Source organism: Protopterus annectens, chromosome 17.part0 (genome assembly GCF_019279795.1).
Source record: "Protopterus annectens isolate FY-2018-M chromosome 17.part0, PAN1.0, whole genome shotgun sequence".
NCBI classification, from domain to species: Eukaryota; Metazoa; Chordata; order Ceratodontiformes; family Protopteridae; genus Protopterus; species Protopterus annectens.
In genome coordinates this window covers 426,503,752-426,525,954 of record NC_056751.1, presented here as the reverse complement: position 1 = coordinate 426,525,954, position 22,203 = coordinate 426,503,752, and the positions used below count along the sequence as shown (strand labels likewise).

The 22,203-nt window shown below is 41.4% G+C and overlaps 1 protein-coding gene across 1 annotated transcript in view; it reads right to left on the bottom strand.

The window, feature by feature from the left end:
* The window catches only part of POLD1 (DNA polymerase delta 1, catalytic subunit), a gene marked incomplete in the record, with an annotated part of 1,583,142 nt that overhangs the window by 394,599 nt on the left and 1,166,340 nt on the right, over positions 1–22,203 (bottom strand). Inside the window, 1 exon segment of the mRNA XM_044059378.1 lies at positions 11,954–12,067. Coding sequence (XP_043915313.1) covers positions 11,954–12,067 — 114 coding nt within the window.

Sequence of the window (22,203 nt, the reverse complement as noted above, 5' to 3'; positions counted from 1 at the left end):
TGCTAGTCTGTTGGAATCAGACTTGGCAGATTGTCAAGCTTAGGCCTTCTGATTTTTTTTCTTATGAGCATGAGGCACATTCAGTGTGGAGGGCCCACTATCTTAGACTGGGTCAAATGCTCTGGTCGTTGGGTCTCCAAGAAATTGTTTAATGAAGACAACCAGGAATGGAATGTCTTGGATAAAAAGTACTGGCAAATGGAAAAACGTGTTGTAGTCGTGTTCTGTACCTAGGTAGAAAAGACTCTAGGTATGGAGGTCATTTGCAAGGAATCTGCCTCCTGCACTCACACTTACTCCTTCTGGTTAACATCTAACAAAAATGCAGCAAAATAGTTTAGACAAGAAGGATTGTTCCCCAATGGGGCACCTATCTGAATCTGAGAAGGCTTACAATACAAACGACCATGCGAAGAAACGGCTGATGGGTGCAAGACTTGCTGGTGGAGAGATAATCTGAGGATTTATGCTCATAAGTCCATATACAACAGATATATGCTCTTGGGACAGTTTAAGCTTTGGTACCCTGGCCAGATGTCAGTGGTGAAAACCCATCTGTTTGTAATACTGCAACAGTAATTTTAGTCAGGACATAGGTTGGAAATATGCTGATTTAGGAATCCGTTTCTCTAGCGAGTCGTGTTTATCTGTTGGTGTACATTTAGGTCCCTAGTGTGACTGCTTGTAGAGTCACTGGTTTTGAGAAGGTCAAACAGGATTGAACTTTTGTGTCTCAAAAAGTAAGATGGGTCACCTTAGAGCAGCTGTTGAGATGTGTTAATCTATTGGGGTAGTTGAAGATTTAAAGTCTTTGATTCTTTTGCCAAGACATCTTTAGAGCCTTTCTAGCTGAGCAATGAGCTTTGATTTATACATATAATAGGGGGTATTGTATTTAATGATGGGTCTCAGAAGAGAAAAGTACAGTGGCAGGATGACTTCTTTGGATCTTGAAGACATTCTCTATGCCAGATAAAAAGATTTCCTGTCTATGGTGGAAATGTGATGACTGAATGAGACAGAATTGTTCACACAAATATCCAGGTCTCTCATATGACAGTGTCTGTCTAAAGGCAAGTACAATTTAAAACATACGAGTTGGAAGCAGCTTTTTGTTACCACTTGCTACTACACTGCACTTTTTTCATTTAACTTCAGACCATTTTCAGTATTCCAAGGATGTGCATTTTCCAGCCCTTGCTGGAGTTGTTTAGTGTTTGTGGATGAGTGAATAACAATGTCCATCCTGCAGTTATGAGCAAACTTGGTCAACCACACTCTTGGGATACTGGACATGTGCAAACTAAATGCCAAATAAGGCAGGTCCCAGTACTGATCCCTGTGGTACCTGCAAGTTACAATTTTACATTCAGAGACGGTACTAACAACTTTCACAACCAGGGATTTGTCAGATTGCCAGTTAGCAATCCAGTGTACAACACTGGGTTAACATTACTTTTTTCTATTTTTTTTCGCTATACTACCATGGGAAATAGTGTCAAAAGCTGTGGCCAGATGGAGATAAGCAGTATACACTGAGTGAACACTGTCCACCATGTATGCACATTAAGTGAATCAACACTTATTCCAAATTCAGACCAATTCAAAAAGCATTTATTTACCCAGGCTAAATAATCCTACTTCATTCATACATATCACCTAACCTATTCTCATTTCACAGTCTCTTCTCTCAAGATTCAATAAAGATTGACCCACTTTAGAAACTAATGTATAAATTGTAAATTACACTGTCCTTGACTGTACACTACACTGTGCTTGTTCACTTGAATGTTTATACACAGTTGCTTTTTCCTAAGTAATTAGTCTGAACTACTCTGTTATTGTTCACATTTCTGTATTGTTTGTGAAATGTTTTGTATTTCACCCGGGCTGAGACTGAAATCAATCAATACTGATCAGTGCCCTAAATGCAAACATTTCAAAGAGGCCTACTGAGTTCAGGAGACAGGACTTGCCCTTCACAGAACCAAATTGATTGTGATATAGATCTATTAAAGTTGCCTATGTGCATAAATGGGTTCTGCTATGACTTTTCCATGGCTTTGCATATAACACTGGTGAGTCTAATGGGCCTATAACTGCCTGGATCTGTAGAGGGGCCACCTTTGTGTATGTGAGTCACAGTGGCTATTCTTCAGGCATCAGGCACAAAATCTGTGGAAAGGCTGAGGTTGAACAGTTAAGTAGAGGCTCAGATAGTACATACATGGCACAGACGAGAATGCAGCCTGATATGCTATCTGGTCCTGTTGAAGTATTATTTTCGGTCTTTGACAGGGATTTTAAGCCTTGTTCCAAGGTGATTTCAAGGGAAACTACATTTTCAGGGCTTCTGAGGCCAACAACATTGGTAGGTAAATTATTACTAAATTTGACTGCTGATCATCATTAACCTCCTGTATCCCATTTTCTACATGGGGTTGGGATGTCGAATCAGCTGTTGCCATCTCTCTCGATTCAATTCCCCTCTCCTACCTTCAACAGTCATGCCCGTTGCAGGTGTTTGCTCACACAATCCATCCATTTCTTTGCTGGACTAAATTTCATCTTACTTTCTTCCTGGCTGCCCCAAATCATCATCTTCTTCACCAGACTACCTTCTGCAAGTTTCTGAACCACCACAATCTGACCTCCTTGACCTTCTCTGCGATTGGAGTTACTTGGGCTTTTGCGCAGATATCCCTCATTTTTCCATCTGTCCCACAGTGTGCATCCTTACCACCAGTCTCAGGCACTTCACCTCCATCATCTCTAGCTTCCTCAACTGCTCTGCCTTCACTGCCCAGATGTCAGTATCATACAGTAGTACTGGCCACAACACTGTACCGTACAACTTACCTTTCAGCTTCTTTGGCATTCTTTTATCATACACTATATTCCTGACACACTGTGCCAGTTGCAGCACTTCTAATTCTAGCTTGTCCTCCTCATTCAAACTTTCTGCCTCCTCAGCCACCCTTCCCAAGTTCTTGAAGTTGTTAATTTGTTCCACTATTTTCCCCTTTTACCTCACTTCTTAGCTTCTTCTGAGTTCCCCCATTTGCTCCTATTACAACTATCTTATCTGTATGCTGTTTCAATCCCACGTGCCTTCAGTTTTGGATTCCACTCCCCTGTCATTTGCTGAAGTTCTTGATCAGAGTCTGCCTGTAATACCACATCATTGGCATGCAGCAATTTTATTAATATGTCCCCTTAGACCTGTCTGCCAATGAAGTCCATCACCAGTTTGAACAGGCGGGCTTTAACTGGAACCATAATGCACACCTACTCCTATTGGGAAACCCTCTCAGATTCCAAGCACTCTTCATATTTGTGTCAGTAGTCCTTGTACACAGCCCCTCACTAAATTCTACCAATGTTTCTGTGACTTTGAACTATGGCAGGACTGCCCAAATCATATTTCTTGGGACCTTGCCATATACTTTCATCAAGTCTAGGAATACCCACTTGGACACACTTCATCTCTAGCTTCTTATCAACTATACAACACACTGCAAACATTGTATTGGTTGTGCTCCATCATGATTTGAATCAAAACCACTCATCTCCCATCTTAATTTCTACTACTGTGCGTATTCTTTTATCAGTCTCGCTGTCTCTACAGAACTTTCATGCAGCTTGATGGGAGTTTGATACTTCTATACTGTCCACAGTTATGAATGTCTGCTTTGTTCTCCTTCACTTGCACTAATCTACTTATTCTCGAGCCATCTGGGATACACATTTCTCTACATACTGCTATGAGTACCCTCAGGAGCCATTTCTCACTTAACTTGCCTAACATCTTGATCATATCTGCAGTTGCCTCATCTGAGTCTGCTGCTTTCTTCAACTTAATTTTCTTTAGTGCTATTCTTACATATTCTACGGTGGGCTTCTCCTCCTCTTTAATTATAGGCTGTGTCTGGGGTACTAAAGCTTCGGGGGGGTTCTTAATTCTGAATCAGCTGGATATACTCCTTTCATTTGCCTCTGATGTCCTGTAGACTGGTGAGCAGGTTGTTGCTGGCATCACTTATGAAGGATTCGGATGTCTATTTTCTTTTTCTGTCTTTGCCTTGCAACCTGACAGAGTTTCTTTCTGTCATCTACCAAGCGTCTTTCCAGAAGCTGGTAAAGTGCCTTTAATGCTTTATACTTTGCTTTTGCAGATGCTTTGTTGGCTTATGTTAGCCAATCAGTATTCCATCTTAGCCTGGTCCATCTTTTCTATCTCCTACTCCTTTTTTTTTGATGATTTCCACCATAAGCTTTCCTTATGTACCTTACCTCCATACTTGGTTTGGCTGCATATCTCTTCTATAGTCTGCACACATGCTGTTTTCAGGTCCTGTCATTCTTCTTCAACCCTGCCTATTTACACTTCTTCCTGAGTGCGAGAGCCCAGAGTAATTCATCGAACTCTTATGCTTTCTGTCCATTGAGCTTCCAGACCTTCAACCTAGTTGGTCTCTGTTGACCTTACAACATTCTCTGACCACAGCTTGCTGCTGATTATGGAAACCAGTGGTTTATGCAGTCGGCTAACTGTTTCACTGGGGATGACTTTGTAATCACTGACTCTACCACAGTGCCCTCTCCTTACTAAGAGGAAGTCTACCGGAGTTCAATGTTGCCCATACTTATGATTGTTTTATGGAAACATGTGTTGGCCACCATCCAGCCATTTGACAGACAGCTATCTAGAATGGCCTCTACTTTATTCCAGTTGCCCCACCCATGTGGACCAAGGCAGTTCTCATATCCTGTTGTGTCTGCCCCAATATGTGCATCAGGTACCCCATTAGCTATACCAACTGATGTGCTTTATCTAGTAGGTCCAGGCAACTACTGCCTAAATTCACTCTTTTCCTTGCTGTCACAATCTTGCTGTGGGACACAAGATAAATGGTGCACCACGACGGTTATCCACTCCACAAAGGGGGAGCCACGACGGACCCCGGTAACTACTTAGCCTAATGAGCATGGTCTGCAAGGCCATGGAACGTATCATCATGGAACTCATAAACAAAGACATTGGTAATTTCCAAACTCTGGATCCCACCCAGTTTGGGTTTGTAAAAGGCAGATCATGTCTCCTAAACCTGATAGACTTCTTTGAAGCAGTCACCAAAGCCATAAATGAGGGTAAGGTGGTTCACACAGCCTATCTAGATCTCGCCAAGGCTTTCAATACCATCCCCCACTCTGGAATTATAGATAAACTCACTAAGCTAGGTATAAATCCCTATATGTCGCGAGATGGGTTGCCAACTGGCTTACAGACAGAACCCACACTGTGAAAGTAGCAGACTCCAAATCCGACTTCAGACTAGTGACAAGTGGAGTACCACAGGGTTCAGTCCCGGGTCCTCTCCTGTTTGGTATCTACTTCTCTGAAGTACAGGCTAACACAGAAGGTCTTTGGGTAATGAAGTTTGCAGATAACTGCAAACTGGGAGCCATAATCAAAACTCCTAACGATGTGGACATCCTACAAAAGGGCCTCACTGAGACAGATGCCTGGTGTCAAAGTCATGACCTGAAGCTCAATGCCAAAAAGTGCATTGTCATCTTCTTTGGAAAAAACTCTGTACCCATGAACTACCACATAGGTGGTAGTCTACTTAACACCAAAAGTGTGATAATAGACCTTGGGACATCGGTGGACAGTAGTCTCTCCTTTGATAATCACATCGCCACAGTGGTCAGGAAATCCTTCTACATGGCACACCTCATCACAAAAGGTTTCTTATCCAGAAAAAAAGAGGTCATTGTTCCCCTCTACTCATCACTCATTAGACCCATTATAGAGTACAGCGCCCCTTTTGGTATGTACCTCACAAGACATCTACAACTGGAGGGGGCACAGAAATACCTCACAAAGAGGATTACTGGCCTCAAAGAGATGCCCTACAAAGACAGTCTCAAAAAACTCAAGCTTTACTCAGTCACATATCGCCTACTCAGAGGCGATCTCTGCCTAACATACAAAGCTATGTCAAACCCAGAGCTGCTAGACATGCTCCACTTAAAGAAATCCTAATCCCTCTGAGCTACACGCTGTAGGGTCCTAAACCTTGTCACCACAATAAACAGAACATGCTGGAGGGATAGATTCCTGTCCCAGAGACTTCCCATACTCTGGAACAGACTACCTATCTATGTCAAACAGAGCTCCTCATTAGCACTCTTCAAGAAAAATCTTGATGATTGGATGGGATATAGGAAATTCACCATGGGGATCACTTCTGTGGCTCTGCTTGATAGGGGCACAGGAAAATAATTTTCTTGGGTAGCGAAAGCCAAGGTACCTTTTTGGCTAGGCTTATATAGGCCCTAGGGCCAATAGCCTAGTACCTACCTATGAACTGTCCTATCCTTACACTGGAGTAAGTACTATTGCCATGAGCCTGTCACTATTTTTGATGCCTCTCCCTCAACACAGCTCCCACACCATTTCTAGTCTGTCCTCCTCCTGAACAGTAAACTCTGGATCCCAAACTAAGTGGCTTTGCTACACTGCTCTTCCATCTTGTTTCCTGGATACAGCGGATGCCCAGCTTCCTTCTTACTATCATCTCATCCACTTTCAAGCTCTGTTCTATCAGTGAACCTTTACTGAGTACAGCAACCCTTAGGTTATGTTTAGCAGGATGATTGGTTTTACATCCAGCTTTTACTCAACAGAACTATCCCAGGAAGCCCAAGATGGGCAACTTGACACTAGCCAGACAGACAGCAGATGACTGATCCAGAGCTGCTGGGCTTTATGGCAATAATATACTGGCCAACAGGAGTACACAGACCCACTCACACTCTTAGCTTGGGACCATAGCATCAGTAAGAGTAGGCCAGGACCTCAACCTACTTATCATTGGGAAGTACCCATGCCCATTTTTGGCTACATTAGTCAATATGACCCGATCACTTACAGACAATTTTAAACTGTCAAGTGGCTAGCCCTGACACAGCTCATAGTCTGTGATCAGTTTTCTCCTATCTAGAAGATACTGTGCACCACAGTTGATCTAATACCACTCTTCTCCCGAAAGGCACCATCTAGAGACTGTGCTGCTGCCTGCAACTCTATTCCTGGGTGAGCTTCAGGTGGTAATGCTCAGTATACCTTTAAATGGTGAGAGGAATCCCACAGAGACACAGGAAAAACATGTAAACTCCATACAGGCATTGTCTGTAGGTCAGGACTGAATGCTGTACCTTGTGCATGGGGGGACTTAACCATTATGTGATGATATAAGAGAGTTCATTGTATTGTTTGACATTATTCCTTAATTTCCTGACATAACTGAAGAAAGATTTGTAATTTCTTTTGGTATCTGTAGTGACCTCAAGTTCATACTTTGCTTCACATTTTCTAGTAGTACTCAAATCCCTTACTGACATGTTTCAATGTTGTCCTCAGATAAGACAATGGGGATATAGACAGAATGACCATTATCTACTGCCCCAGTGAGTTTCTCAAAATTGTTTACTACATTTAGTAGACAAAACCAAACTGCTTAGGGGCCTCAGAACAATAGTTCTCCATGCTTCTGGAATGTACCCTGGTACTAAGCTTAAGTTAAACAAGGTCAGGAGGGATTCCACCAAGACATGTCTGGTGTTGTTTATAAGGCATTCGGTAAGTTACCTGGACTCACAGTAGTAGCGGTATTTTTTATTTTAGAGAGCACAGTTAGGATTGTGTTCCTTTATTATCTTAAGGGGTATGACAGATTCAGAAATTTGCAGAACTTCAATGACCATTTCTGGGGTAAAGTTTCCATTGAATCTATCTGCTGATATTTTACAGATGCATGCTTTTCTGATCAGTCAGTGAAACTATTTTTGATCAGTTCAGTACACTGCTGGGTGTTATTTCTTAATTTTCTAATGCAACTAAAGAAGGATTTCTACTTATCTTTGGCCTTGAATGCTACTGTTTGGCTTTAGTCTTCCTGATGGCAGCTTTTTAGCACATGTTTTGATATGAGACAATTTGGATTTCTTACACAATTTTAGAAGTGTTTTTGTTTTTCCTATACACCTTACTTATACTGGAGGACCACCAAATATGTAGTTTTTTTCTTAAATTTTCCATTATATTTGGTTCTGGAGGGGATAACCAAGTCTAAGCACTTAGGTGGGAACAGAACTCTGTTGGATAAGTAGCAGCTTGGACTATATTGGAACTGGTGCTACTACTGAAAGTTCATCATAGAATTTATGAATGTTTGTACAGCTGAAATCCTTAAAATCAGACGTGAGGTTATCGGGGATGTTTGAGAATTTAAATGAAAAAATAACAAGCTTGTGGTGAGATTTAACCAGGAATGGAAATACTGAAGGAGTGGCATATATGGGGGAATGTTGGACAGGAGAAGGCAGTGGTGAAGGTGTATCAGTTTATCAAAGGATAGTGGAAACAGTCGATAATAATGGAATTTTTTTAATGTGGGTAGTTCTGTCTAAGGAATCTTTTATGGTCCTCTGGTGACATGGATGGTGTCCTATAACAGGCTACAAACTGATGATTCGTTTTGTTCAAGGTAAGTTGGAGCTTAATGAGCTCTGTTTGTGGGTCTCTGAGAATCTGACTTGAGGTAATAATATGGTCCCTTACATATATAGAAACATTAACACAGTTCACCTTGGGCATGAATGGAGGGTATGCCCACAACGCACGTATGGAGGGAGTGCTACCCTCTACAATGAGACCATGTTTCAGTTACAGTGCACACATGGATGTGTTCAAGTTGAATGAAAGCCTCAGTATCTGGCAATTTGTTAAAGACTACTGGCACTGAGAAGAACTAACTTGATGTAGTCACAAGGAATTTCAATTAGCTGTATTTTTCTCTTGATGTTATGCAACTGCTAAAGCATATGTCAAATTATGGTTTCAGCCATAATGAAAAAAAAATTAAGAAATGCTGTGTTGGTCTACTAAAAGAAAAAACACACTGGAACAACGCACGTATGGAGGGAGTGCTACCCTCTACAATGAGACCACGTTTCAGTTACAGTGCACACATGGATGTGTTCAAGTTGAATGAAAGCCTCAGTATCTGGCAATTTGTTAAAGACTACTGGCACTAAGAACAACTAACTTGATGTAGTCACAAGGAATTTCAATTAGCTGTATTTTTCTCTTGATGTTATGCAACTGCTAAAGCATATGTCAAATTATGGTTTCAGCCATAATGAAAAAAAAATTAAGAAATGCTGTGTTGGTCTACTAAAAGAAAAAGCACACTGGAGCACGGACATGATGCAACATTTTCTGTCCCGACATAGGACTCATGCCAGCTTTGGTAACTGCAACATCTGTGTTGGTCCAATAAAAAGCATTACATCACATTTGTGTTCCAGTGCCTTTGTGTTTTCTGTACTTTTATTTGTTATGCTGGGATGTCCAGCAGCTATTCTCTGCATAAAAAAAAGAACTATCAGGGCAGCAAAGGCTTTAGCCAGTACACAGAAGCCATGCAGAGAGAAATGCAAGCCATCCTTTGTGAATAAGCTTGATTGTCACATCACAAATTAGGTTTCTTCTTCTTGCTTTATGTAATCTGCATAACAGGAAAACTTCCTTATTAAAGTAACTCACATATAAAATAGTTTGCTGTAAAACTCAGTCCAGTTTTACATGCCCCTAATATCACAATGATCAGAAATCACTGCACTCATATGCTCTTTTCAAGCTTAGATGCACAACCACAGTTTTTTATTTGCTTTCCTGGGAAAGCCTATTAGGCACAAATGTCCTTGTACTAGGTGACTGACTGTCTGAATGAATGACTGTATTTTACCTATTCATTGACTGACTGATTTGTTAACTGGGTGAGTGCATGGTCCTGGGACCCCTGTCAGTAATGACTCGGGCACAATAGTAGCAAAAAGAATTCAAACAATTAAGAAGATATCACAAGAATACAAATATGTGTCAAAAAGACTCAATAATGCAAACAATTGTACATTATAATAAAAAAGTTTGACAGAAGAAAACTAAGTTGCGAAGATTCACAGTTTTACAACTGGAGACTGCATGAATCAAACTCAAATCTACAGAAAGACTTCATTAGCAGCTCAAAGCCTTATCTGTTAGCTCTAAACTGCCAGAAACATAAACAGGCAGCAATGCTGCAACTGAACTCATTTCTATCAATGTGATGTCCAATTCCATTTAGGGAACTTGAACAAACTGACTGGTTCCAGTATTCCTCCAGAATCCATAATTTCCTGGTGAAATACAAAAACAGAATTTTACATTCTATAAATCTAGGGAATGAGTTTTTATCTGTGCCTTGATTACTTAGTTTTTCATCTTCTGTACCATAGCGACCAGTGTTTCAGGCACCACAAACAATTTCTTCAGACTGGAGGCAAAGTTATAAGGGCAACATATAAGGTTTCAAGAATGCTATTAAATATAATAAACATTAACAATGTTCTTGTACTTCTGTACTGTCTCCTTATAGTCCTCTTCTACCTTTAGCAAAAGTCTGGATGAAGCAGATTTTAGGCCGTTGGATCCTGTGAAGAATTTTCACTTGTTTATATACATATTGGCAACTCACTGTAGAGGCCATCAAGTCCCCAACTTGTCTTTCTGACCCATTTGTTTCCACACTGGCTGTCTGCAGCCACATTCAGATGAGTGAATGTCAGGCTGAGGTGAGCCATCATCCTTATGTGGTTCAGACTTTGTTATGCCCTACCCTTATTCGTATACCACATTTGATATGCGATAACATCACTGTAGACAAGGCCATGGGTGATTAGCTGCCACACATCCCTGTTGGTGCAGCACAGCCACAGGGTAGAATCTTCATTGTGGGCTATAGCCGGTGCTAGAAATACCACCCCTCCCCTGGGACAGGTGGGGGAAGATAAAACTGCCTCTTTTCTACCCCCCAGCAAAATACTCAGGTACTTGGTATGTTATTCAAATCCAGGTCACCTTGGCTTTAAGTCAGGGGACCATCTAGGTGTGATAATCAATGTACAACCTTTTGCTATCTCAGCAGGTTTTTAACATAGTAAAAGCATTTTAATCACTCATCTACTCATATCTACTGATTTCTTCCAAGTGGGTGGACACTTTGGAAGCTTTGCACTTGGACCACTGCATCACTCTTTACTTAGGGCACACTGGAAAGTGCAGCCATACACTGAAGCTGGTGTAACATTTCACATCATTCCTCTTTCTGGGTGGGTAGATACCAGAGAGATAAATTAACTTCACGGCTACTGATTTTTCTGTGGTGCTCAATATTCTGGAGGTAGGATTTAAAATTTGCCTTCCATCCTACAATGCCCTGCAATGAGTGATCCTACAAGTAGTTGTCAAACTTTCCTGTTCACTGTGTGCCAGCAGAACTTTATTCTCCTCAAATCAGAGGGTTCTGAGGGGTCCCTAAAATACCATCTAGAACAGATGGCCATGTTATCTGTTGCTTATTTGGCCTCACAATGTGGAACTTTATATTTCTAGTTTTAAGTCTTCTTATGGGACCCATCTATTCCACCAAGAATTTGGTTCACAGCTCAAATGGCCTCCCTGAAGATAACTTTGTTTTTGTGTTTTAAATACTTTTCAACTTGCCATTTCCACTTAATGTTATTTGTACTGCTCTATGTACAAAAAGTATTTTGAAATTAAAAGAATTTGTTATGATTATTATATAAAATAGGCTTCTGCAGTACTTATGATATTGGTAAAATAATACTACTTCTGAGGTACACCAATTTCAGTCTTCTGACCATATGATGCATAATGCAGGTAGGTACATTTTGCCATCTATGTCAGACGATTGCAGTAATGTCCTTCTCAAATGAAAAAAAAACAAAACCTGTGGTACATCCCTCCTCCCCAAGGCGTAGTCCCAATCTTTTACTTTTATGAAAATGCCCTTCACTTTTTGTAATACCATCCTCATCTTACCATCTTCATCTAATACAGCTTTGCACCCAATGCAAGTACTGCGCTTTTTGGCGAATGCCATCAGTCCTCCAACCTTGGATGTAAGCACTGTTTTACATCGAGTATGCTCTCCCTCTGTAAAGATAAAAGAACAGACAGGAGAAACTGATTAAAACTGCATATACCAAACCTTTTTGTTAACTTTAAAACTGAACAAATAAGCCACAGCAATATAATCAAGAGCTGCTCACACTAGCACCTAATTTTCAAGGACTTCTATAGTGGGTAAACACTCTAGTACTTCCTTCTTTGCCTTTTCACTTGGGTTTTAAAAGTACTAGGATACAGTGCATGCTAAAAAGATTCCTTTGAGCTGTACATGGCCTTCCTGTGATTTTGTTAAGTACATAATCCCACTCTCACCAATTCATACCCCCACATGAACTATGATGAAATCTGTACAACTTCAGTGCCATAGTCTGGGCTGAAGTCTTGCCTTTCACGGGGATCATAAACCATATGGGTAGAGCAAGTAAGGCTTTAAGAGGAAACAGCCACCCAAGGTCAAGGCAAATTTGGATATTTACAAATGAGATAAAACAGGGATGTCAACTGAAATGGAAACTCTCACTCTTGTCCTTGCAGATGGACCAAGTGACAGGTTTCACAGTAACAGTAAATTGTTGTGGATTTGCCAGGGAAACATGTGGCAGAATAGGAAACACTGCACTAGATATGCTTTAAGGTAGAGGTAATTATCTTGCCACTGTGCCTGAAGCCAAAGTCCTCAGACAGGAATTATGTCTGGACAGTAAAAGATTCAAAATACCTGTATTCAGGGTCTTGTGGGCCACTACAAGGTGAGGAGAAGCTTTGTCCTTTCAGTGTTCATCGTCATCAGCAGAATAAATGAGAAAGTCAAGAATGTGCAAAGAAGCTCCCCATTCCACACAGCATGCACCCATCAGGTACTACCTTTGCCCCATGAAAAGACAATAGAACTGGTAATTGTTTTCACAGGCAGTGAAAGGTTAGTTACATAACACCCACTCTAACTCCAGATCTCTTGCAGCAACTTTGCCAGTAGGATCATCTTGATGAAGTGCTCTCTTCTACCCACCAATGAAAGCTTTCAGTTCAGCTTCTTCACAAGTGGATGGAGGGTGTCCCTTCTGTCCATAGAGTCAATATCATTCAATGCATCATAAAACTGCCATAAGTGGGGCAAGGTGGACCCCCCTCTCAATACTCAGTTCATTCCCAAAACATATAACAGGAAAAAAAGCAATGGAAAAATATCACACATCAGGAAGAGCATCAGGAATTATCTAAAAACCAAAAGTCTTCTGATAAATTCAAAATGGGGAAAGAGGAAGGGCAGCGTTCCTGCTGACTGACATATCCAACACAATTTGGTATAATAGCAGGTGCTATGCAACTAACTTAGCATTTTCAGTTTCAGAACAGTCATTACTAACAAAAAAATAGTTATGTACTCAGCATAATGTTCCATCTGTGTTGTCCATCTTCATGTTTTCCTCACATGTGGGTTCGGATCCGAGCCCTCGGATTCATCTTGGCCACTGCAATAGCTTGTGGCAACCAAAAAGCTCTTGAGCACCCTCCCTTACCTATAATGCCTGTCTCCCAATCACCTCAGATCTTGTTTGCTTATAATCATAGAAAATAATAGATTAGGAAATTACCTTGAATAAGGGTATGACCATTTCTGGCTTTCAAAATAGCCAATAAAAAAATATGGGTCAGCTTACACATATGGAAGCCAAGAAAAGGTCAGGGGGTGGTGGGTGGGCTTCTGAGGAAAAAATGAAAATGGACAGCACAGATGGAACATTATGGTGAGTACATAACCATTTTATCTGATGTTGTCAATTTTCATTTTATCCTCACATGTGGGACAAAGTCTCCAGCTACCTTTTTTCCTGGTAGGCCTTAAGGAAGGATATTCTTCAGAACCATTGAACCAAAAGAGGCCCTACCCTTAGAGATCAACTCTTGCTTGTAATGAGTAATAAAAGTATGAGGGGTAACCCAGTTCACTGCTGAATAAATCACGTCCATGGGCACTCTATACTGAAAAACTGAAGAGGTGGCTACTGCTCTAGTGGAGTGAGCTCTAACAGGTTTTGGGAGCTCTACACCTTGACTCTTGTAAATATACGAGATGCAGTCTGTAATCCATTTAGCTAGAGTCACCTTGGTAACTGGAAGTCTCAATCTATTTTATGAGAAGGAAACAAATAATTGACTTTGTTTTATCATGTCCTTTGTTCTGTGAAGGTAAAAACAAATTTGTCTTATGAACATCTAGTAAATGCAGCATACATTCATGTTTTATTAGTGAAATTTGGGAAGAAAACTGGTGGAGTAATGGATCGGTTGATAATTTCTGAAACTATCTTTGGTAAGAATGAAGGATTAGTACGAAAAGTGACCCTTATCTGTGAAAGATCAAATATGGGGGTTGGGATGACAAAGCCTGAATATCAGAAATTCTCCTTGCAGGTGTGATGACTACCAAGAACATAGGTTTCCAAGAGAGAAATTTAAGCTAACAGGTAGCCGCTGGTTCAAAGGGAGGCTGTATAATTTTTTGTAGCATCAAATTTAAGTCCCAAGATGGTGAAGGATCCTTATACAGGGCTTGAGTAAGATAGTTCCTCTCAAAAAAGCTGTGCATAGCTTATGTGATACCAAGAAGGAACTATCAAATCCAATGTGAAATTGCAGCTAGCTGCTCTTTTATTGTAGAATAAGCTGCTCCCTCATTAAACAGCTTTGTCAAAAACTCTAGAATAGTGTGGATAGGAGCTGAAAATTTAATCGTTCTGTTGAGACCAATGTACGACTCTTCTCCATTTACTGTTAGACAACTTACGTGTGGACAATCTATGGGAGGATAACAGGATATGGCATACTGGGGAAGAGTATAGAATTGTCTGGTATCAGCAGAATTGGAGATACCAAGCTGTTAGCTTGAGACTAAGTGTTCGGATGAGGCATTCCTGTCAGATGCGACGGGACGTCTGGAACTGGATCCAGAATTCATGGCTTTTTCCATAGTTGAGGCCAAATAAAGGGAAAACAGATTTGTCAAGGCCAAAATGAAGCAATGAGGATTTCTCTCTTCCACATGTTCACTTTCTGAAGAAATTTGGGGATTAATGGGGCTGGAGAAGGCATATAACAGATTGGGAGGCCAAACTTGAGTGACAGAATCCCTTGGGGACTACCCTCTTGGGGGGATCAGAGCAAAGTAGCTGCTGCATTTGCTCTTCAGAGAGGAGGCAAAAAGGACAAAAGTCTGGCCCCACTGGTGGAATATATATTCCACAACTATCTGATTGAGAGGCCACTTGTGAGGCATAATAATAGACCTGCTCAACCTGTCTGCTATCACATTGGATTTTTCCAGAATCTGCATTGCTACTAGAAAGTGGTTGGACGAGATTGCCCACTGCTACACTCTCAGCGCCTCTCGACATAAGGGGTAAGATCTGGTTCCCTCTTGCTTATGTACCAGACTACCGACTTGTCTGACTGAATCGCAATCATCCTACAAGGAAAAGCATTCTGAAAGACTTGCAACGCTAGTAGCACCACTCTCATCTCCAGGACATTTATGCGCAACCTGGCCTCTTGAGTAGACCCTGTGCCTTGGACTGTTCTTCCCAGATAATGCCCCCCCCCCCAATCTGGGAAGCGTTCATGGTCACTGTAGCTACCTTGAGTGAGCTGTTTTTAGTGAATCCACCAAGACAGAGATATCGTGGTTGACAATGGTTGATGAAGGATGGACCACTGTACTGCGAGAAGCTATTGTAATACTCTCACATGGAATCTCGCTAATGGAACCAGTATTATTGCTGCTGCCATAGAACCCAAGGCCTGAAGTACTGTTTGAGCAGATACCCTTGAATTGTGTACTACCATTCTGACTTGATCTCTTATAGTCACCACTCTTGATGACAGAAGGCGTGCTACCATTTCGATTGTGTTTATGTTTGTTCCTATAAAGTCCAATTCTTGAGGGGGGGGGTCTAGGTATGACTTTTTGTAGTTTACTGTGATACCTAACAAATAGCAAGTTTGAAGAACTGTGTCTTTTACTTGCAGAAGCAGATGCCTGGTCGGGTGCCATCAACCAGTCTAGATATGGAAACACCTAGAATCCTTGCTGTCTCAAGTGAGCTGCTACTACTGCCATACATTTGGTGAATACTCTGGGGACTGTAGTGAGGCCAAACAGCAGTACTATGAACTGGTAGTGACTGGCTCCCAGCCAGAAGTGCAAATGACTTCTGGATTGCCTGTCTATCTTTATATGGTAGCACGCATCCTGAATATCTATATAGCACATCCAATTGTCTCTTCCCAAGAATAGAAGGATGGACTGAACCATGACTATCCGGAACTTGGTCCACTGGACTGATTTGTTTAATCTGCAGAGATCCAGTATTGGTCTCCAGTCCCCCTGTTTTTTTTGGTACCAAAAAGAACCTTGAGTAAGTAGTGGATCTTCTCTGGTTAGGTGGGACTTTCTTGGATGACTCTTTTGTCTAGCAGCTTTTGTATCTGTACGACTGCTTTCTCCCTTTGACTGGGTGGAACATCGGGGGAGCTTCTTGCTTTGGGGCAGTGGACAGGAAAAAGGTAATATAGTATCCTCTGGATATTATCTTCTGCACCCATTTGCTGTTTGTTATTTTTAACCAGGCTCTCAAGGCACACGGATAGTCGACCTGAGTGCTTTCAGAGAAGAGCAATTGGGTCTCCATTTAGGACTGCTGGAAGGGTTTCCTAAAAAATGCATCTTTGGACCCTCGATGATGCTGAGCACTCCTGCCATGAGGGCGGTGTCTTCCAGCATGGCTCCCTCCTCTGCCTCTGGGGGAACTTTCACCACGTGCTTGAAGAAAAGACCCTTGTGATTTTCTGAACCACATTTTTCCACTGCTCCTCTGAATTTCTGAATATGGTCTCTGGGGAGTGGAAAAATGAACACCCATGACAGAAAGGGTCTACCCATCTTTCTCGCACCAGGAAAGTGCATCTCCAACCTTTGGGCCACATAGGGAAGTGCTGTCAAATGGAACATTGACAAACAAAGATTTAAAGGGCTCGGCGAAGTCTCACAAGCGCATCCAGGCCTACCTCATCATATAAATAACTGAACCTGCAGTTCTACTCACACCATCAGCTGCATGTGAAATGAGCCTAATGGAATGTAGGGTGGCCAGCTGTGAGGTAACCGAAGCCTGTACCACTTCAGACACGGCTCCTAAAAGGGTATCTGTCAGCTCCTTGATCAGATTCCTCTGCAGTCTGGTAAAATGAGAAAGATAATTCAGGAACCTCAGGACAAAGGTCAATAAATAAAACACACACTTCCCACATCTATCCATCATCCTAGAATCCTTATTAGGGGGGATGGATAGTAGAACTTTCCTCAGCAAGTTCTTTCTTTGCGTCTGCCGTCGCAACCATGGCATCCACTGGAACACCTCTTGACCAAAATTTCTCATCTTTAGGTACTATTATTTTATTTGGTCTGCGGGGGGTTGGTTCAATGGAGTCTAGAGATCCCACGTCCACTGAGAGATCAACTCGATGAGCTCATCAGTGGGTGGGTCACCAAGGAGGTAGATGGGCAGGATCCAAAAAATACCATGTACACAGACGCCTCAGATGCGGGGGATTGCTGGACTTCCAGCCACACCTCTGCTTCAAGAGCTCAAGGATGTCCCTGAAGGAAATGTCAGTGGGTGACTGAAGGGATCCCTCACCTTCATCAAGGTCTGTGTCTTCGGTTATGGACTATTCCATGGAGTCCAGGTGCTTCCTCTTTCACCTCCTCTTCCGAGGAGCCTCCTCCGTGAGGAATTCCAGGGAGGTATTAGAGATGGAGGAGGAACCCTGATGGGTAGCCTGGGGCTTATGAACCTGGGGTCCCTGTGGGAGGTCTGGCTGAGGCACGTAGGGCAGGATCTGCAAGGTAGAGGACTGCGGATGATGGGGCAGACTCTGTCTGAACTGGCAAAGCAGACACAGCTCTCTCCAGAGCCTCAAAAGCGGATTGTCCCTGAGAAGTGAAGGAACCTTGACCCGAAAGACAGTGTCCTCTGGTCTTGGCTCCCTCAATCTCAGCTGACAGCAGTTTTGAAGCTGAAGTCGGGGACAGATTGATCTGGGCTGAAACTCCAAGATGAGGAGGGCGGGGGACTTCATTGCCGAACCCACCATCTCAGATCCGACCGCAAGATTTCCCCAGCTCCAACTGGACCGAGGAATTCAGAGCAGGAGTTGGTGCCGAGGACGGCAGGATCCTTGACTTCAGCAATAACAGAATCAGGCAGATCGGACCCAACAACTCCAAAACTTCCAGGGAGGTCTTTCATAATAGCCAATAAAGAAATCTAGTCAACTTGCACATACAGAAGTCAGAAGGGGTCAGGGGGATGGTGGGTGGGTTTCTGAGGAAAAAATTAAAATGGGCAACACAGATGGAAGGATATGGTGAGTACATAACTATTTTATTTGATGCTGTCAATTTTCATGAAGCGGGAATGATGAAATTCATAACTCCTGATTCTTAGGTGTAGGAGCTGTAGAGGGCCTTGCAATGCCTTGCGCCCAGAGGATCTTCCTGACCATCCTCTCCACATCATCTTCTGTAAGGCGTCTAGTGGAGTGAGTCCAGGAAGCAAACAAGTGACTTTGGTCTCTCCAAGAACGGTGATGGAACCCTGGTTGGTACTGGATCTATTGAGGGGGAGTACAGAGTCTTGGGCAAAATTGGCTTAAATGGACTTCATATTGGATCTAACAGCAATGGATCTGACCTATCCTTAGTTACTGAGAGATTCAGATCTGAAGCTGTCAGATCTGATGAAAAAGTACTTGAAGTTGTGGGATCCAAAGAAGCCACATTTGGATCCGGGTGTTTTACAAGTTTTGGAGTCAGCTCCACTGAAAACTTTGGAGCTGACGAAAGCCTTTTCCTTCCTCTGTTCGAGCCTCTGGAGGACAGGAAGAAAGCTTGGCTGGACCGTCCAGAGTTAAAGGAAGATTCAGATTTCTTTTTGTCTGTGCCAGAAATGGCCTCCCCAAAGGAGGAGGGCAACATCCCTTTTAAAATCAATTTATTTTTAAGCTCCACTAGAGCTCTGTGATTAAATGCTTTGCAAATGTCACGGTCCTCCGGGAGATGGGATGGATCAAGGCAGTAAACACACATACTGTGAAGGTCACTTATCGGAATTTTGTGACCACACTTTGAACATTTTTTAAAGCCAGCTTGTCTGTTTCTTCTGAAATGAGGGGCACAGCATGCTAATCAAGGCAAGAAACAAAAACAACACAACACCAACAATGAGATGGCAAGTAGAAATTTTCTTTTCAACGATTAAGGAGAAACACAAACACTACTAATTTTTTAATTATTAATTATTTTTTTTATTTAGAATATAACAATAGTGAAGGGAGTGAGGAAAGTTTTACTGTACAAAAATTAAGTAAAACGCAGAGAAGAGTCGGAAAAGAGGAATAACAGCTTGTAAAAGGACAAAGTGCCAAAGATTTTATAAAATTATGAAGGAAAGGTAATATACAATACAGAAAAAAACTTTACTGCTCGACAGCTGTCAGGAATGACCACATTCTCGCAAAGCAGCAAACGAGAATGGAGGTGATAGGGAGAGAGGCATTATGGGTAAGATAGGGTGCTTGAAAGCTTTTTGGTTGCTATGAGATAATACAACGGCAGAGTCGGATACAAGGGCTTGGATCTGAACCCACATGTGAGGATAAAATGTAAACTGACAACATCAGATCAAATATTAAGCTCTTGTACCATATGGAAAGATGAAACTGGTGCAACAACCCAAACCTGGAATAAAAACCAAAGTTATAATGCTTAACAGAGGTACAGATGGCAGTTCAGGTCATACACACCCACAACTGCTGCAAAATTATCTCCTCTGCAATCAGTGAAGTAAGAAATACTAGTGTGATGAGATCAAATATCAGGAAGCCAAATTTATACAAATAATACATCCCTGTATACTCCCGTATACATATCCTTAACAAAGCTTTAAAAATGACTGTCCCCTGATATTTGGAAGCAGGCTACTGTGGTCCCAATTCTCAAGGTAAAACCTTCAAAAGATCACAGTAACTACAGACCTATAAATCTTATAAGCATATTGTGCATGGCATTAGAGAGAATTATGAAACTTATTAAGACAAATGTGGTGAAAACACTTTCTCCACAAGCTTACCCGGCACAGGCTTGTCAGAAGAACACCTTGCATGTTTAACCAATAAGTTTGAGTGTGTATGACTGCTACTCTGAATGAAGATTAACCTAACCATGCAGTTTATCTAAAGCTAGCTAAAACATTTGACACTATACCTCACAAAAGAATTGCATGTTTACCCAAGGACCAGAAGGTAAATGAAGCTGTAATAACTTGGGTCCACAATGAGCTACATGGCAATACACAATAGGTAATAAAAGAATGACTCCTATCCTCACCATCCCTCATCATCAGTAGAAAGTCCCTTAAGATTTTCTCCTGGGGTTACAACTTTTTGGCATGTTTTTCTAAGAAGGCAGAAAAGACTGCCGTTGAACCCAAATATGCAAAGAACTTTAAACTTTGAAAAATTATTTTTAACCTCACTGATATCACCTTCCTTAAACAGCACTTAACATTACAGATGAATTGTGCAGTTGAAATTGCTTTGCCTTTAATATTAAAAAATACAGAATTTTAGCATCTAGCAAAAACATAATTTTATATACCATTAATGGGCAATGAACAAAAGTTGACAAAAGAGTAGACGACCTTGGGGTCCTTGAAGGTAACAACCTTTAATTAGATACCCACATAACTACTATTGTCTGCAAACCATACTGACAGCCATGCTGAAAAAAGTAACTGCCCCCACTTTACACTACTCTCAGCTGACCAATTATGGAATAATTTATTCTATTCTCTAACCTATTTAAATTATTTTCTGGTGTGAACGGAGTAGGTACAAAAATTCCTCTCAAAGAAAATCAAAGGGTTTCAAGGCTTATCTTATGGCTAAAGACTAGCAACTCTGCCTTTCTTTTTGGTATCTCATCTTCTTAACTGAAACGTACGCCTGACATAGAACATTTAAGGGTCCCTTATGTTTTAAAACCCACTGCTTAAAACAACCCCCTAGTGAAATTAATACTCAACCTCACAAAACTGATCAAAATTCTAATGTGAAATGTGATAACTTCATATCTCAAGGACTTTCATACATATGGAATAAAGTCTTCCTCTAAATTAAACTAAGCTCATACCTTCAAGAAGGAACTGAATGACTAGTTAGTCAACCCCAAGTTCTAACATGGGATTAAGTACACCAAACTCAATGGCCATTAAGTCTTGAGGGTGTTCACCAAGCCTATGAAAGTAATAGGATTCTGATGCACATAGAATTTAATTAAAAAATTGTTGAATGTAAGCTAGGCTCTGTGGTGTAAATGGATCAAGCCCTGACTACAACTCAGATAAATCAAGTTCAAGTAGAAGGCTTAGATACTGTTGGACCCAGATAGGGGAAGATGGAAGTGAGCAGCAAACACTAGCTTATCCACCTTAAGGGGAGGAGAGGTGGTGTCAATCTTCCACTCTGCCACCAGAAAGCACAGACTTGCAGATAATGAACAACATGAAGACCAGAGCATGTGAGATTCACTCCTCCAAATCTATAATAGTAGCCCTTATTCATATATATATATATATATATATATATATATATATATATATATATATATATATATATATATATATATATATATATATATATGTGTGTGTGTGTGTAAGCATGCATACTCACAGGGTAGGTGTAGAAGTTTCTTGTAGTGTTGGAAGTGCCTATGTCAACCACCCAAGGGTTAGGATGGGGTCTGTAGAAATGCCCTTGCAATTTTTTTACGAACACCTACATAGATGACTGAGTGGCAGCCCCTCCTGTTGGCTCTCATCCTTACACTAGGGACTAAATAGTGGAGGAATGATTGGAGTCCTAACCAAAAGAAGAGGGCTTGATAGCATGTGTGGAAGGAAAAAAATAAAAAATGTACATGTCTTCTAGGTACCCAAACAACAAAAAACAAAAAAAAAAAAGCTAAATGGATACAGGTGACTACCAATGGTAGCGTGTAGCAATACTGGGTCATACCTCTTCAACCATAGGAAATATTATAC